At 43.5% G+C, this 17,495-nt stretch overlaps 1 protein-coding gene across 1 annotated transcript in view; it reads left to right on the plus strand.

Moving 5' to 3' along the window:
• Nucleotides 1-17,495, plus strand: part of LOC306977721 (uncharacterized protein) — a 101,164-nt gene that overhangs the window by 63,016 nt on the left and 20,653 nt on the right. The window contains exons 3-5 of the mRNA XM_079576149.1: nt 8,719-8,966; nt 10,811-10,978; nt 11,046-11,177. Of these exons, the coding sequence (XP_079432275.1) occupies nt 8,719-8,966; nt 10,811-10,978; nt 11,046-11,177 (548 nt within the window). The remainder of the gene's footprint in view (nt 1-8,718; nt 8,967-10,810; nt 10,979-11,045; nt 11,178-17,495) is intronic.

Consider the following 17,495-nt stretch of genomic DNA (forward strand, 5'->3'; position numbering starts at 1 on the left):
AAGAAAAACACACACACATAGCACAATTTTTATTGCTTTAAAATTAAAATGAGCGGCTAAAACTACCTTATTTACATATGAATGACAATGAGCTGCAGCTGTTAGCTTAGCAATTAGCATTAGCATATAAATTAGCAGCATACAATTTAACACGTTGTGCTGCAAAACTCCATAAATATGGTTTCAACTTCCCATGTGATACAGACAATACTTTACCAAACACCAAAATAGAGAAAAAACAGGAGAGTTTTGAAACGTCTTAAACTAAACAAACTTAAATCCACCACTAAATGGTGTGTTTTACCAAGTTATAAACATAATCCACAGTGAACATAACACAACTCAAGGTTCAAACATCGTTCAGAGCATCATGTCTTTGGTCTGATTATATTATTTCTTCAATGTGTATCTGACTAATATTTAAAAAGGAATCTGAACTTTGGGCTCGTAATATCCCGGTGGTGATGGATGTCGGCTTTAGAGCGACTGGTCCAAAACGCATGTCTTTGTCAGTTTGTAGAGTTCTGTAATGAAGTGTGAAAGCCATTCTTGGATTCTTATCAAACCACAAGTTCTCACTGGAGTCATAGAAAACCAAGGACCAGTGGGACTTTGAGGTATTTAGATTTAAAGTCAGGATCTCCAGAATGAAAGTTCCGACTAAGACTCTGTGGGTATGGTTTGACCGCATAGAACTTTACACAAGGACCTCCTCAAGTCTGGGCATTGAAACCATTGTTTTTACACACAGTCGTAAAGGGAATTACAAGATGGAAAATGAATCATGATTATTTAAACTTTTGCATTTTGTTTTGTTTTACCAGGATCAGATTTGTATCCAGATATTCCACATGAGCGCTGTCATAGCTTTGTAGTAACATTACCTACTAACTTCGTACTTTTATTTTCACCCGCTTTTATAAATGTGTTGTATTCTGATGAGCAGAAAGGAAACTAATGATGGGATTACATTTGTGTTGTCATTAGAGGTTTGGGTTGAAAGGCATCTTCCAGTTTTAATTTAATAATAATAATAATAATAATAATAATGCACTGGTTTTATATAGCGCTGTTCTGGACACTCAAAGAAGCTTTACATTGCATTATTCATACACTCCATGCTTGGTGGAGGTAAGCTACTATTATAGCCAATGCTGCCCTGGGGTAGACTGACGGACAACTGCACCAATAATCAACCTTTATCATCAGTCACTCCCCACTTAAACAGCATAAAGTATGTGCTGCAACAGTTCACACACAGGCTTGATCACAGGCGACAAGCTTACAGTAATTGCATAAAGATGACCTGTCCATAGAATAATTTTAACCATTTTGCATTTAAAAGACCATATATTTGAGCAGCATCAGGTTCGTGGTTGTATAATCTGCGCAGTGGCGGAGTGATCTGCTTGAAAATAGTCCCTCAAAATGCGATCATTCATGTGATGCAAGGTCAGTTATATTCCAAAAATTATTCTATCGACACAGACATTTATATGGCTAGTCTGGTGTTATAAGTGATTTGCCTCAGGTGCTCTGTGGAGCGGGTCAGACTTTTTTTAATGCAGTGTAGCTGATACCATAGAATTGTGCTAGCCTTGCACTAGCGACGAAACTCTTCAAACATAAGAACTGCATAAATTACAAAAAAAATATCTCCAGAAATCACTCTGGATAACTAGGAAATGAGACCCTATGTCAAAAATCCTGAAATATCCCTTTAACATTGTGTGTGTCTCACAGATAGTCAACTATACCAACAAATAAAGGAAAAAGGGACATTACTGTCTATATAGGAGCTGTAACAAACATTCATACATTGCTCAAAGGGTGAAATGTCTAAACAATGAGTAAACCAGTCAGAGCCAGATTCAGACCGCTGACCTTTGGATCCTTTGGCGAACACTCACAAACCAACTAAACCACGGTCACACCAACATAAAAGAAACCAAATTCTTCTTGCTGTGCTTGTCATAAGATGGCAATTGTTTCCAAAATCATGTAGCCCTAAAGCCAAGCCATGATCTAACTTCATCGTCTACTCACCTGTCAACATGCTCTGTCTATGTAACATCTGTAACATCAGACATTGCCACATTTTCCATTTCCTCTTTCACGTGTACAGACACTATATAAATCTGTAATTACGCCTTACATCACACCTTCACTGTCTCTACATGCCACCGTTGTGTCTGTCAGGCCACAAAAAACGACAGCTTTGACTAAAATAACACAGCACTAACACAGACAACAGTCATGGAGGGGAGTTACCAGCGTTTTTCTCCCCTGATTTCAACACGTCCTCATCCGCAGCACCTTGAAGCGATTACAGTAAACACAGCCATGTCTCTCTGGAGGGCTCCTCCCACACGCTTCGTCTTGATTTGGGGCCGAGATGCTGAGCGCAGGTGTTTCTTTAGACAAGTGCGATTGCGGCGGGAGTCACGCCTTGACCCACATTAGTCAGAGCCTCCTCACAGCTGACGGCCGCTGGGAATCGCATTTCTTCAACACACGCTCATTGATCACTTAAAGATTTTGTCCCTAGCATGGAAGCTTTTGGATTGTAGCTTTTAGTTTCTCATGCAAGTTGTTTCATAGTCACCGACAGATTGGCAGAGCGTTCGTTCATTGAGCCAAAAGGCATTGGTTTGATCTACCGTTGATGTGCCCTTGGGTTTAACACTTATCATTGCCTTCTGTTTCTACGTACATTGGTGTATGAATGTGTGCGAATGGTTGAGTGGTTCCTTAAAGTGCTTTGAGTGCACCTCATTATGTGTTTATTATATGGGGCAAGTTTTCGTTGGCCCCATGCTCTTGCTGACGCCAACCACAGTTGTCAGCGGCGGGCCTTTCCTTTCACCCAGTGGGCAGGACTTACAAGGCAGTGGGTGGTTTATCATTGGGAGTTTTCTCTCTCCTAGACACTGGCCAGGACTCTCAAAGCCCAGCACTTTCTATTTATCCATAGCTGGAGCCCTTACAGGTGCCAAGGGCAGAGTGTTCCCGGTAGCAGCGATGCCTAATGACTAATGACTCCATTGTATAACAAACCCTAGAACCTTAAAAGACCCCAATCAAGGTCTCATTGCAATAATGGCCATCTCGGGTCACCCGTTGCATTATGGGTAATTGGGGAATTTATTTCGACTACCAAACAGTATTGATAGTTAGCGTAAAGCAATGAAGAAAGCTCTGATTTGGACCTTTTTAACCGCTGGAAAGTTGATGATATAAAGTGCTTTTGTTGTCGCCGTGGAGCTTGTTACGATATTAGCATAAAGTCTATTTTCACAATCTCGGTTGCGTAGGGGGATAGACAGAAACTGAAAGAACTGAACGGCCGTTCATATGTAGAGCTGCTGTCAAAGTGACGACCAGTCCTTGTTCACATAGTTGGAATGACTATGTGAGAAAAACATTTCTGAACCTTGAAGGCAGGGTCTGAAACTGTGGCCTCATGTCGCCGATATTAAACTGGAGTGAGAAATAAACACGTAGAGTTCTTTTTTTTTTCTTTTTGTCAATAAGGAGGTGGACAGTAAACAAAATGTTTTTTTTATTATTATTATGACCAGAGAGATCCTCGTACACATATAGGCTAGGCCATCTATATTGACTTTATTTGTATTTTTTACGAGTGACCTGATGGTGTACAACATGGCTAATCGATCGCTAATTTAACAGACGGAAATGTACCGACTATATTTAACATCAACACCGTTTTTAAACTTTTCCCTGCAATTTCAAGATGAATTTAAATGATTTAAAAAGTGGCGGTGTCTGTGTCGGGCATATCCCAGGTCCTGTCGTCCCCCTGTCCGCTATGGTCCACTATGGTTCGCCATGGTCCACTCCTGCCTACGGAGCCGCCGTCCTGACTTTTCCCTCGCTTTCAAGATATTGACAACATGAATATTTATAAGAAATGTCACTTGAGACCTATAGTCTTTAAACAAATGCCAGTAAGCCTCATAATTCACGGTTATGGCTCAATATACTTCAGTGTTCTCGCTCCGCTGCCTGGACTCGCTCACACACTTCAATGGTCGAGTGGTTTGTTTGGTGGCTGAAATTAGGAGCCTGATTGACCCACGCATGCGCAGTCGAGATGGGCATTCGGCTCATTATGAAACCTATTTACATTGCTCAACAAGCATGAAAAACTCTAGCGCTGCCTTGTAGTCGTTACTAAGCACAGCTACTCATGGGTCGACTGTGAAGCTGCCATCGGCGACATTGGCCACTCTGACCATCATCAATCAATTGCACACACAACATGACAGTCTGCCTCAAGCCTGAATTTGAAATGCTGGACTTTAATCTGTGGACGAACACTCTAACCAGTCCATATGGAAGGAGTCACTCATTTTCATTCCTTTCATATTTTTCACATCTTTACCTGTTTCACCTGTTTATTCTAACTGCTAGGATGTCTTAGAAAATTAGAGGAAGCTTTTTACTCTCCACTTCTAGCTAATCCTCCTTTAGCTTTTGCTTTGCTATGACAGAGAAGTGCAGCGCTAACAGACAGGTCTATCCCGCCGCAAACCAGCTGTGCACAAGAGGAATCCGATGATGGGACGCACCAGCACATGACAAACTGTACCTCAATGCGCCAAGAGATTTCTCAGTGTGTTTCCATGGCGACGCCTGCAGCTGTTTTAGACTCCGTCCGAACATCTGGACCGGAGTGAAGTCACCGTTTCGGGCAGCAAAGCAAAAAAGTGAATGACAAACTTCGCCGAAAACTGTTGCCAAGTCAATCCTGGCGTGAGTTCGATCTGTGTAGAAATGAAACAAGGCGAGTGCGTGAGGTCAGGGAGGACATCGCCAAAACTGACGCCAGAAAAGTTCCGAAAATGGGACAAAAGTTTCAAAGAATTGGGGGAAATCAGTGCAAGGGATTGGTCTCTATCACTTCATCGAGACCGTAACATGTTGAAAGCTAAACAATGGCAACAAAACATTTATAAATTATGGGAGAATTACATTACGCATAAGCAATCTTCACTTGGATTGTGTACGAGGTGTTTGTTAAATGCTATGGGGGTTCAAAAGTATTGGGTGACTGTCGACAGCAATGAAAAATACAATCCTTAGACTGTGTTCTGCAAGTGCTTTTTTCAGCCAAAAACCTTATGTGAGATATGATGTTTTCAATGTATTTTGTTTAGGAACAGATACATTGTTTGCATCTGTGGAGCTTCTAGTTTTCAATCACTCCAAAAAAGTCACACTAATATTATAGCTTTGAGTACAGCACAGCCATAGCATTGTTTCATTAAGCTTCTGCAATGTCAAAAGATCCAGTGTTACATTGATTTTTCACCAAGATCTTGTATTGATGATGGAAGAGCGTGACCACTGTGAAAAGCCTTCTCTAGCACATCCCAAAGATTCTCACTGAGGGTCAGATCTGGACTCCGGGACGGCCAATCCATGTGTGACAAGGATGTCTCTCCCTGAATCCTGGCATTGTCATCTTGGAATATGTGCGTAGCATCAGGGAATAATAAATCCTTTGGAAATCCATGGAAGAACCTGGTCATTCAGGATGTTCAGCTGATCTCAGTTATTGGGCTCATAGTGTTGCTGAAACTGGACCTGACCAACTGCAGCAGCAACCCCAGATCAGAACAGTTAAATCCAGGTGGCGACTCAGGCAGTGTAACCATCCATCCATCCATCCATCCATCCATCCATCCATTTTCATCCGCTTTATCCGGGGCCGGGTTGCAGAGGCAGCAGTCTCAGCAGAGATGCCCAGACTTCCCGATCCACACACACCTCCTCCAGCTGGTCTGGGGGTTCAGGCAGTGCAACAGTAGATTTAAAGCTATAGGTCAGGGATTGGCAAGTTTGCGTCATGGAGGGACGATTTCCATCATTCCCAAAACACTGCCAATATTTCATATCTGTGGTTCTCAGCTGGCTTTGGAACCCACCATTACCCTCGGATGACAAGCCGAAGACCCAAATAAAACTGTAATTCAGTCATATCGTATAAAATATTGTATTTCCCCCACAAGTTTTTGTTGAACAAGCAGTACATTTCCCATTAAGACTAATTTAATTTTAACAGACACAGTTGGTGTTTCCATGCAGTTTCAGATTGAACATATTGAATAAAAGTCCTCTATAGACTCGCGACCCACTGAAAATGGTTCCATGACCCACTTTTGGGTCCCGACCCACCAGCGGAGAATCACTGTTTAACATTATACATGACCAAGCGGGATGTTCTGACAGGACGTTAAAATACTGACACTACTCGCATTTTTAGACTTTAACAGGTATTTGATCTCTTATTTGCCCAATAATGTTTCTCAAAATCATCTTGGTGGCCAGAGGTTGTGTGCTGGAGGGCGGGATTTGGCCCCCGGGCTTGACATTGCCTACCCCTGCTATTGGCTATTGGTGGTTCTTACTCCAATGTTAGTAGGGCTTTCTAATAATCTAAAGTTTAACTGTTGCTCTCGTTGGTGCAGACTATCGTTGTGTCCTCGGGAAAGATACTCCACCCACCCTGATTGTGTGAGTGAATGGGAAAAGTGATGGTCGTGGTCAGAGAAGCCAATGACGCAGATTGGTGGCTTCGATTCTGTCAGTCTACCCCCGGGCAGCCATGGCTTCAACACTGAGTATGGATTTAATCAATATTGTGCACTGTGTAGCGGTTTCTCAAGCTTTCACAGAGCAATAGCAAGTGTTAGACATTATTATCGAGTAAAGTTCTTCTTCTCCGCTCTCTGCTCAAGCCATTGACACTTTTCCCTCTTTTCCACGTGAATTGTCCACGAGGCTAAACAAAACACAGTTATATAAACAGACAGTGCTGCTGCTGGCGCTGCCACTGCTCCGCACAGGTCTATTAGTCCAGTCTAATGCCTTCCATGTGCTGTGCGTCTGTGTACCTGCTACGCCAGTGCCCAGAGAGGAGCCATTGTTCTGCTTTCGCTAAAGAAAAACACATGTGCGGAGGAGAGGTGCCCACAGGCGTCCACTCAAGCTGCTCCAGAAGTGCACACATGGCACATAGGATCATTTATGAGGAAGAATAATGCTGGAAAATGGAGTTGGAAGCCATTTGTGTTCCTAATGTCAATGATTTAGGATTATATTCTGTATATTTTATGGTTTCCAAGGGTAGTTGGATAAGAGGATACTTAGAGAGAAGCACTGTTGTGCCCTCGGGCAAGACGTCTTTTTCTGAATGTCGTGTGTGAGTGGATGCTTGGTGGTCGAAGAGGCAGTAGCTCAAACAGGCAGCCAAGGATTCTTTTCTTGTTGATTTTGTATAATTTAAAGGTGTATTATGCAACTTATTCTGTGAAAATAAAGTTGATATTTGTGCGTATTTGACCCAGCGGCTGTATGAGTGGTCAGCATGGCGTCTTTACTTCCCATCACTGTGGTCTCCATGGGACGCTCCAGGATCAATTGTTTGGAAGGTTTTCACTAATGACGGACCCATAGATAGCATATAATAAAGGCTAGCTGTCTTAAGGTGACTCACTTCCGGCATTTCCGGCGGCCATCTTGCCACAGGGAAGCTTTCTGGCGAGCTCTGTGGTATCTGAGGAGAGGTACGAACACAAATCCTTTTATCTCGCTGAAATCTTGACGAATTTACAAACGGTTTGGTTTCTTACAAACGTTGGAACATGTTGAAATAAAGATGTTCTTTCTGATTCTGATGTATGCAGTGTCATAACTACATCTCTGACGTTTATAACAAACCAAGCGGCTTGAAAATCGGTAGAAAATTGAGCAAGTTATAGATATTTTAAAAGTACATGCACCATAAAGCGAGCTCCCTGTGGCAAGATGGCCGCCGTGTGTGGATGTTGACCTCCATTGGGCATCTATGGACGGACCCTCTCACCAAAAAATCTATTTATCCTGGAGCGTTGTAGAGACCACTGTGATCGAAAGTAAAGGTGCCACGCTGACCACTTTTTTTTCTGCATAAAAGTTGCATAATGCATCTTTAAGAGCTGATTATGCTAATAAATATGACCATATGATTGTATAGGTGAAGTTTAGGAAAAGAGATATAGGTACAGAGGTTTTGTACAGCAGTATTCGGGTTTTCGAGTTTGTTATAACAGAAGACAAAACTTAAAGCAGCATTATTGAACTTTTTATAAGAATATCAAAACTTGTTATTTGTGTGTATTTGATCTTTTATTGACCCAGTGGTCCGCATGGCGCCTTTACTCTCCATCACAGTGGCCTCTTTGATGCTCCAATTGTTTTTAGAGTTTCTGAAAGTGTTCACCAGTGATGGACCCTCTCACCAGTAAACCTACAAAACAATTGAGCCAGGAGCGTTGTAGAGGTCACTGTGATGATGTGACCACACAGTATATTTATGTTTTTGATTTGGTTGATTTTTGATTGATGAACTTCCTCCAATAACAATGCATGAGGTTGTCAGTATTATAATATAAACCTGTACCATTGATTTCCAAATGCATGAATGTTGGCTTATGAGAAGTTTCCATGATATTTCCCTTTAACTTCTCTCCCAGATTTACCACCACCTGCTCCCGTAGCCTCCACATGTGCTTCCTGCATCTGTTCCTACGGTTTATTTTGATCTCCCACAGAAGTGCCTCCGCGTTACACTCCATGGACTCCCTTATTGTACGACACGTTTATTTTTCTTCGTGTCTGACTTTTTTTTCCCCCGATGTTTTCTTTTCCCAGACTTTGGCTCCTCTCAGCAGCTGGACCTGACGGAGCTGATCGGCGTCCCGCTGCCCCCCGCCGTGTCCTTCGTCACCGGGTTCGAGGGCTATCCCGCCTACAGCTTCGGACCCGGCGCCAACGTGGGGCGCCTCACCAAATCCTTCATCCCGGATCCGTTTTACTACGACTTCGCCATCACCGTCACGGCCAAACCCACGACCAGGAGAGGAGGGGTGCTGTTCGCCATCACAAACGCGTATCAGAAGGTACGATTGGTAAAAAAAATAGCAAGTTTATAACATATAAGGATAAGGATTTGAAAACGAAGGCCTACAAAACTGATCTTATCTTTTTTGTTGCACTTTTGTTGTTTTATATTTTCGCTATCATTGCTTTTCTGGCATGTTTTGTTGCGTTTTAATCCTTGTTATTTTGACGCTTTTGGATATGTGTAAAGTCAAACTGGAGAAAATGTCCTTAGTTCAGGTGGGGGTTAAGAGGTTAATAATTCTGAATAACTATATCCTCAATAGCTAACATTTTAATGTGAGAATGAGCTGCGTTGAGCTTCCAAGTAAATATATATCTTATAATATATCTTTATAATAAATAAAGATTTGGTTTCAGCATTAAAGCAGTACTAAGTAACTTGTTTACCTTAATAAATCCTTTCCGTCGTCCCTCTCGGGGTAATACAAGTGTTAATGGGATGATTGGGGGGTCTTTCATCTCCTCCTGGTGTCTCTGGCCAGAAAACCACAATTGCAGCTTTCCTGCCACCGGACCGGAGCCACCAATATGCGCTAATGTAATCCCGAAGAAGAAGCTAACATGCTGACGGACAAAGCTAACTGCGGGCTAGCGCCACTTAATCAGTATTTACAGCCAAGTTTGAGTTAAAAAATATTTCCATTGTGTAATTGGATGTACAATATCCCTCTGTCCCTTTGTCTTTTCTGTCAGCGTAGTATTTACTCTCACGGACAATTAATAACTTGCTACGACACCTGTAGTTGTGCGTATGGCCTCTAGGGGCATGAGTTACTACTGCTTTAAAACTTCTACTAAATGCTCCCAGTTGAATCTCTCACTGCACTGACCCCCCGGTCTGTGGCCTCCATGGCGTATACGCCTCAATGTGACCCCCAAAGAAAAAGGTCTGGATACCCCTGGTCTGTGGCCTCGGGGCGACGGTGGTGCAGGGAATAGAGCGGGTTGTCTTGTGATCGGAGGATCAGTGGTTCGAATCCTGCAGGTGCACACTGTCAATTTGTCCTTGGGCAAGACACTTCACCCACCTTGCCACCAGTGTCTACCTACACTGCCACTTTGAGTGGCTATAGCAGGTAGAAAGGTGCTACATAAATGTGACCATTTCACCTTTAATCTATTCACCCCGGACTTAAAGGAACAGGCCACCGTTTTTACATACTGAGATATGTTCTTACCTGAGCTTAGACAAGTTCATTTGTACCTGTCTGGTCTTCATCCGTGCCCTCAGTCACGCAAACACAGCACAGACGGTGTTAGCATTTAGCCTCTCCTACTCTCCTCTAAACGAGGTGAAGATAGAAACTACCAAGCTCTTCCACGTTTTCCCTATTTAAATATGGTTACGTGAAGTGTTACACGATCCAAGTATAATTACACAAAATTAAACATGTGGATTTTCTAAGCGGATAAAAAGGAGAACTATATTGTAAGGCGTAATAATACCAGGAGTACTTCGACATCCGCGCAGCTTTGTTATAATTTTTTTTTTTATTGCTTTTTACGTCACTTTTTCATCTCATTTTCATCACTTTTTTGTGGCTTTTTTTGGTGTGAAAATGTGCTCAGTTAAGGCGGGGGTTAATGGGTTTGTGAAAGAAAATAAGTTGCAGATGTGAAGTTGAGTTGTAAAATCCAAAATCACCTTATTAGAGTTGTTTTTTAGTATTGATCTGCTGGCTGTTATACGTCCCCACCAACTTCCAATAAAAGTTACGCCCTTGTCTGCTCGGAACATTAATATTTGGCGGTAATAAGAACGGGATGGGGTTTACAGACCTGCCTAATCTCCATGTACATGTGGCCTTCTTAAACTCTTGGCTGGTTTCTCTCCCTGCAGATCGTGCACTTGGGCATCTCTCTCTCGGAGGTGGAGGATGGCGCTCAGAGGGTGGTGCTCTTCTACACCGACCCGGGCTCCGGCGCCACGCAGGAGGCGGCTTCCTTCAAGATGGGGGACATGACGGGCCGCTGGGCGCGCTTCACCATCACCGTGCAGGGGGCGCAGGTGCAGTGTCTGTGAAGCAGGAGAGTGGAGGTTTTAATGGTCACTAATATAACGGTGTTTACCACAGGTGCGTTTGTTCATGGACTGTGAGGAGTACCACCGCGTGGACTTCATCAGGAGCGAGCAGCCCCTCACCTTCGAGGCCAGCTCCGGGATCTTTGTGGGGAATGCGGGAGGAACCGGCCTGCCTCGGTTTGTGGTAAGAGTCGACAAATGTGAACGCTGGCACAGGTGGTGGTGAAAGTGGACGTGTAGTTGTTTATCTTTGAGGAGAGAGGACGCAGAGAAACAGTTTAATTATTAAGAATGGGTTTAAAATACTTGAACTGAGAATATTAGACTTGACTCGGACCAACAATCCTTCCATCTGATTTTGAATATGGTGATTTCTTTCATCTCAATCTAAGCGTAAATCTCTTGCCCCATAGACAAATGTCTTGGAATTAGACTGTTCAGACATTGAGTGCCAAAAACACTGTACATCAATCATACATATTATTGCGTTTCTTTTCTTTCTTAGTCCGAGAGGGCGTGGTGTTGCGTAGCGAACAGCTGTAATTTCTGTGAATTGACTTGAAACAGAGATATTCCCATAATGTTTGTGTCCGTCCAGAGAGGAGAGAGTTGGAGAGAGGAGTTAATCAGAAAGGAGAGTGCTACACAAAACCTATTTATCTCAGAATTAGCCTCTGTTAACTCCGGGGTTCTCATGAACCGAGACACGTAGAACTAAACTGTTTTCACCTACAGAGAGCTTAGATTCTCGTCTTTTAAACTAGCCATAGCATGTGTTGGAGCCATTTCAGCCATGTTTGTTCCTCCTGTGTGTGCGCTTATGTAATTACCTGCCCTGTATAAGTGGGGAGGAAGGGGCACTCAGGTGTTGCAGTATAGAGGCATACATCTTTTGACCGGGTCTACGTGTCTATTGGAACCTGTGTATTGTGGGTGGCAATAAAACCCTTTGGAACACGGTATATTTCCTGTTTTTTGTGGAGGAAGACCTGCAGCCAGAGTGCACGTTTGCACAGGACAATGTTTGTCCACTACAGCATGTGTTATAGCTATAACATAGAATCTGCTGTGGTGCTACAAATATCATGAAAAATGGTCTGGATTGCTGGCTCTCCAGGTAAATCCCCCAAAAATATGTTAAAACAAGGACAAAATCACTTATTTCAACATTACTTTTTTGCAGTGTAGCTTGTCAAAACAGCTCAAATTTACAATATATTTGCTCAGTTTAACAGTTAATTGTTTTTCAGGCCTTCATTTCCTAAACCCGGCGTGTTCTCTTCATTACTGCTTGGACAGAACGTCATTTTTATAAATACTCATGCGAGATTTTATTTCATTTATTTAGTTTTTGACAGAAACTGCTCCCTCATTAAAGCGACTTGTTATTTTTCTTTCACCGTCGCTTTGGGAACACGCTGACGGACTCGAAACCTCCTCTCAGCATCAGCGTTCCCAGTGTTTTTAAATCATAAAGTCTAGTTACAGCCTCACAGGGACGTCTCAGAAACAATGCGCCGCTATTCCACATCCACGCGTCTGTGTTTCTCTCTATTGTGCTCTCGTTTTAATCATCGTTTTGGCTCTCGCAGGAATCAGCTGCTTTTATTCATGGAAATCAATAAAACCAGTCATTTATGGGCTTTCATAGAGTAACGCCGTACTCTTATAAAACAAATATGCAGTATCTTACTCTGGTCTCCCCAAGCGCCTGTAAACATGTCAGACAAAGGCTATATTGTGCTCAGCTCAAATGCATCTTTACAAGGCAACTGTGGATATACACTCAGTCATTGGTCTAAATACTGTAAGTGGATGAACTGAGATTTTGGAAGAATAAGCAACGATTACAGCGAGTGCTTTGGAGCGAAAGGAATCACAAATACACTGCACGAGCCAAAAAAAGGTCACACACTCTTTGGACTCTTTCACAATGTGAGTCTGATGAATCGTGGCACAGCATGAAACACTAAGGGGTCAAAGGAGAAAAACACTTTAGTGTTTATGTACAATAAAGTGTGATTGATGAAAATCTATATTGTTTATATCTTGTTCCTTCGATTTTAATGTTTTGAATGTTTATTTCTCGATATCAATACGATAACGATGTATCTTTCAGCTCTAATATATATATATATATATACATTGTGGTGATGGACAAAGAGCAGTGGAAAGCCATTGTGGTCGACATAGCAATACCAAGCGACTTCAACATCAGCAAAAAGGAACACGAGAAAATGGAGAAATACCAGTGGCTCAGAGAAGAGCTGGAGAAAACCTGGAGGGTGAAGGCATCAGTGGTGCCCGTGGTCATTGGGGCACTCAGGGCAGTGACCCCCAAACTGGAGGAGTGGCTCCAGCAGATCCCAGGAAATACATCTCAGACATCTCAGTCCAGAAAAGTGCAGTCCTAGGAACTGCAAAGAACTGCACAGAACCCTCAAGTTCCCAGGCCTCTGGTAGAGGACCCGAGCAGGAGGAAAAAAGAGACCGCCCGCGGAGGGTGAGGAGTAGTTAATTATTATATATATATTACTTTAACCTGTGTCCTGCAGGCCTTTGAAAATAATGACACTTCCTTGCCACAAATGCTTCTGAAGTAACAAAAACATATGGTCCAAACTACATTCAGCTGATTTTTTTTTTAAGTGATTTTTTGTCCATTCTGGTCAAATTTTGGTCAAAAGTTGACCAATTTGTGGAATTTTTAGTTTAGTTTAGTTTATTGGTTTCTTTGAGCAGTAAACATTCTGCTCAAAAGGAGTGGGCTGAAGCAAGAAGCTTATGAGCGCCTACTCCCAAACTCAAAGCAATAAAAATTCTCATTTCACAATAGTACAAAAGGAACAAATCAATAACAGAGAAACAATAGCAAAAATAAAAAATGGATCATATATACTTGGAGTTTCTGATCATGGTAGAAATGTAAATTTTGAAGATGCATTTACATGAAGGAAGATTACATGACTGAAATTATTCAAACTTGAGATCATTCCACTGCTTAATCTAATGTTTGCAAATCTTTAGAAGCTATAAACGCAATATAGTTTATTGATGAAATATCCAAGAAAATCCAGAACCTGTATTTTGAGAAGCCCCTTCTTAATCTTCAGACATGACTCTATTATAGTCTAGTATTATGATGTGAACCAGCAGAGGGCGGTGTTCCTCCCGCGCTGCATGTGGCTGTGGTTATGCCATAAGGACAACAGGAAACGACATGATTCGGTTTGGGGTCAGTTCAGTTCAGAGCCTTATTAAAGCAGATGAAGTGAGAGCAGTAGCTTTAGCCCACAGCCTGGGAACATCACTATCACAGAGGCATCTCGGGGCTTCGGCTAATGAAAACCGCACGCAATCTCGGAATCCACAAGTTTTGCTGCAATAGTGCTTTGGAGACAGTTCATGAATACCTCCAGCTACTGCGTGTGAGATGAATCAGAACGTTATGTCCTCAAGCTGTCCTCATTTCTGTTGGTGTCATAAAAGTTTGTCAGTTTATACATTGCCTGACCGAACGAAGGTCTCTGGCATTGATCTGGCAAGATCTAGTGTTTTTTTCCCAAGATCTTGTATTGATGATAGGAAAGTGAAACCACATCCCAAAGGTTCTCATTAGGGATATGCAATTCTGGGCATTGTCATCTTGGAATATGCCTGTGCCATCAGGGAAGAACAAATCAACTGATGAAATAACCTGGTGATACAGGACGTTCAGGTCGTCACCTGATCTCAGTCTTTGGGCCCAGAGTGTTGTTGGACCTGGACCAACTGCAAAGTATTTTCCATATTTTCCTTGTGGCTTATTGAAAATGTTCTTAAGACCCACATGAACTGAGCACATTTTCTCTGGTTTGGCTTTACCCAAATCTAAAAGCAAAACAGTGGCACAAGAGCGACAAAAACGTGCCGGAAAAGGAACAATAACACAATAGAAAAGTGACAAAAACACGCGACTGAAGAGTGACGAAAAATCAATACAGAAAAGCCATAAAAAAGTGACAAAAATTAAATGAAAAAGACGATTAAACGATTAAAAAAGATGAGAACACAACAAAAACGCTTCCAAAATGTGACGAACCACGACTAAACCAGTAGTGAAAAAGCAGCAAAAAACATGAAAGAAAGCCACGAAAAGAGCGACAGAAAGGTGACAAAAATACAATTAAAAAAGTGTTCAAAACACGACAAAAAAACGACGTTTAGTTTGTCTTAGCTTTCAAATGAGCTGTTACTCTGGCCTATAGGCTGTAAGCTCCAGTCCAGAAGCTTTTAGATTTGGGTAAAGCTGAGTTGGAGAAAATGTGCTTGGTTATAGCGGGGGTTAAGAGGTTAAGATCAGTGGTAAGGGAGTTATTGTGTCAAGACTACCAGTTTTTATGGACTTTATGTTTGCCTGGACACTTCATTTGTCTGAACTTTACATTGTCTTATTTACTGTTTCTGTTTCATTGCCTTTAAGGAATAGGCCACCGTTTTTACATACTGAGATATACCTACCTGAGCTTAGACGAGTTGATGCGTACCATGTTGTCAGCATTTGGCCTCTCCCAGTGCATTCCTATGGCTCCAAACGGGGGTGAAGTTGGAAGCTTCCACGCTCTTCCACACGCACAAAGACCAGACAGGTACATATCAACTCGTCTAAGCTCAGGTAAGAACACATCTCAGTATGGAAAAACGGTGGCCTGTCCCTTTAATGTTTGGTGCAGCCCTGTGTGGAAACTCCATCCATCCATCCATCCATTTTCTTCCGCTTTATCCGGGGCCGGGTCGCGGGGGCAGCAGTCTCAGCAGAGATGCCCAAACTTCCCGATCCACACACACCTCCTCCAGCTGTTCTGGGGGGACCCCGAGGCGACACCAGGCCAGCTCGGAGACATAGTCCCACCACCGTGTCCTGGGTCTTCCACGAGGCCTTGTCCCACTAGGACATGCCTGGAACACCTCCCGCGGGAGGGGACAAGGAGGCATCCGGAACAGATGCCCGAGCCACCTCAGCTGGCTCCTTTCGACGTGAAGGAGCAGCGACTCTACTCCGAGCCCCCTTCCGGGTAACTGAGCTCCTCACCCGATCTCGGAGGGTGCGCCCAGCCACCCTGCGAAGGAAACTCATTTCGGCCGCTTGTATTCGCGATCTTGTCCTTTCGGTCATGACCCAAATCTCATGACCATAGGTGAGGGTGGGAACGTAGATCGACCGGTAAATCGAGAGCTTTGCCCCCGACTCAGCTCCCTCTTCACCACGACAGACTGATACAGCGACCGCATCACTGCTGACGCCGCACCGATCCGTCTGTCGATCTCACGCTCCATCCGTCCCCCACTCGTGAACAAGACCCCGAGATACTTGAACTCCTCCACTTGAGGCAAGGACTCTCCACCGACCTGAAGAGGGGAAGCCACCTTTTTCCGGTGGAGAACCATGGCCTCGGATTTGGAGGTGCTGATCCTCATCCCGGCCGCTACACACTCGGCTGCAAACCGCCCCAGTGCAGCTGAAGGTCCTGGTTCATTGAAGCCATCAGAACAACATCGTCCGCAAACAGCAGAGATGAGACTCTGAGGCTCCCAAACCGGACACCCTCCGGCCCCTGGCTGCGCCGAGAAATTCTGTCCATAAAAGTAATGAACAGAACCGGTGACAAAGGGCAGCCCTGGCGGAGACCAACACGCACCGGGAACAGGTCTGACTTACTGCCGGCAATGCGAACCAAGCTCCTGCTGCGGTCATACAGGGAACGGACAGCCCTTAGCAGAGGGCCCCGGACCCCATACTCCCGGAGCACCCCCCACAGGGCACCACGAGGGACGCGGTCGAACGCTTTCTCCAGATCCACAAAACACATGTGGACTGGTTGGGCGAACTCCCACGAACCCTCGAGTACCCGATGAAGGGTATAGAGTTGGTCCAGTGTGCCACGACCAGGACGAAAACCGCATTGTTCCTCCTGGATCCGAGGTTCAACTATCGGCCAGAAACTCCTCTTGTGATATTGGGCTTGACAAAACCATTGATTGAAGCTGACACAACATTCAACCAGGGAATTGATCGATCATAAGGTTTTTGTATTGCCCCAATAGCAGAAGTGCAGTTTCCTCACAGCACTGCAACAATATCACAGATTCAAGAACAGGAACTGTTTGGAAACCACATCAAACACTGAAACTCCCACTGCAAGAAGAAAAAACCTCAAAAACCCAGTGGTAGAAAAGAGAAACCTCACTAATATGGCTGTCATATAATCCAACAAAAAGTCTGTATAAAGTTCTGTTTGTAAGAGTTTGATGTTTACTGAACACTTGCACCTGTGATCGCACACTTTGGGACACACCTGTTTTTGTCTTTCCTTGTGAATTCTGGTGGATCGAAAGGAACTGGAGCGGCGGCATCCAAATCAAAGACATGTGCAGAAAACATGACGGAGAGATACAAACAAACAAAAAATGTCCCACGAAACGACTTCGATTCATCAGTTTGGAGGCAGCTTTTTCCCGGAAA

This window comes from Gobius niger (genome assembly GCF_951799975.1).
Source record: "Gobius niger genome assembly, chromosome: 18".
NCBI classification, from domain to species: domain Eukaryota; kingdom Metazoa; phylum Chordata; class Actinopteri; order Gobiiformes; family Gobiidae; genus Gobius; species Gobius niger.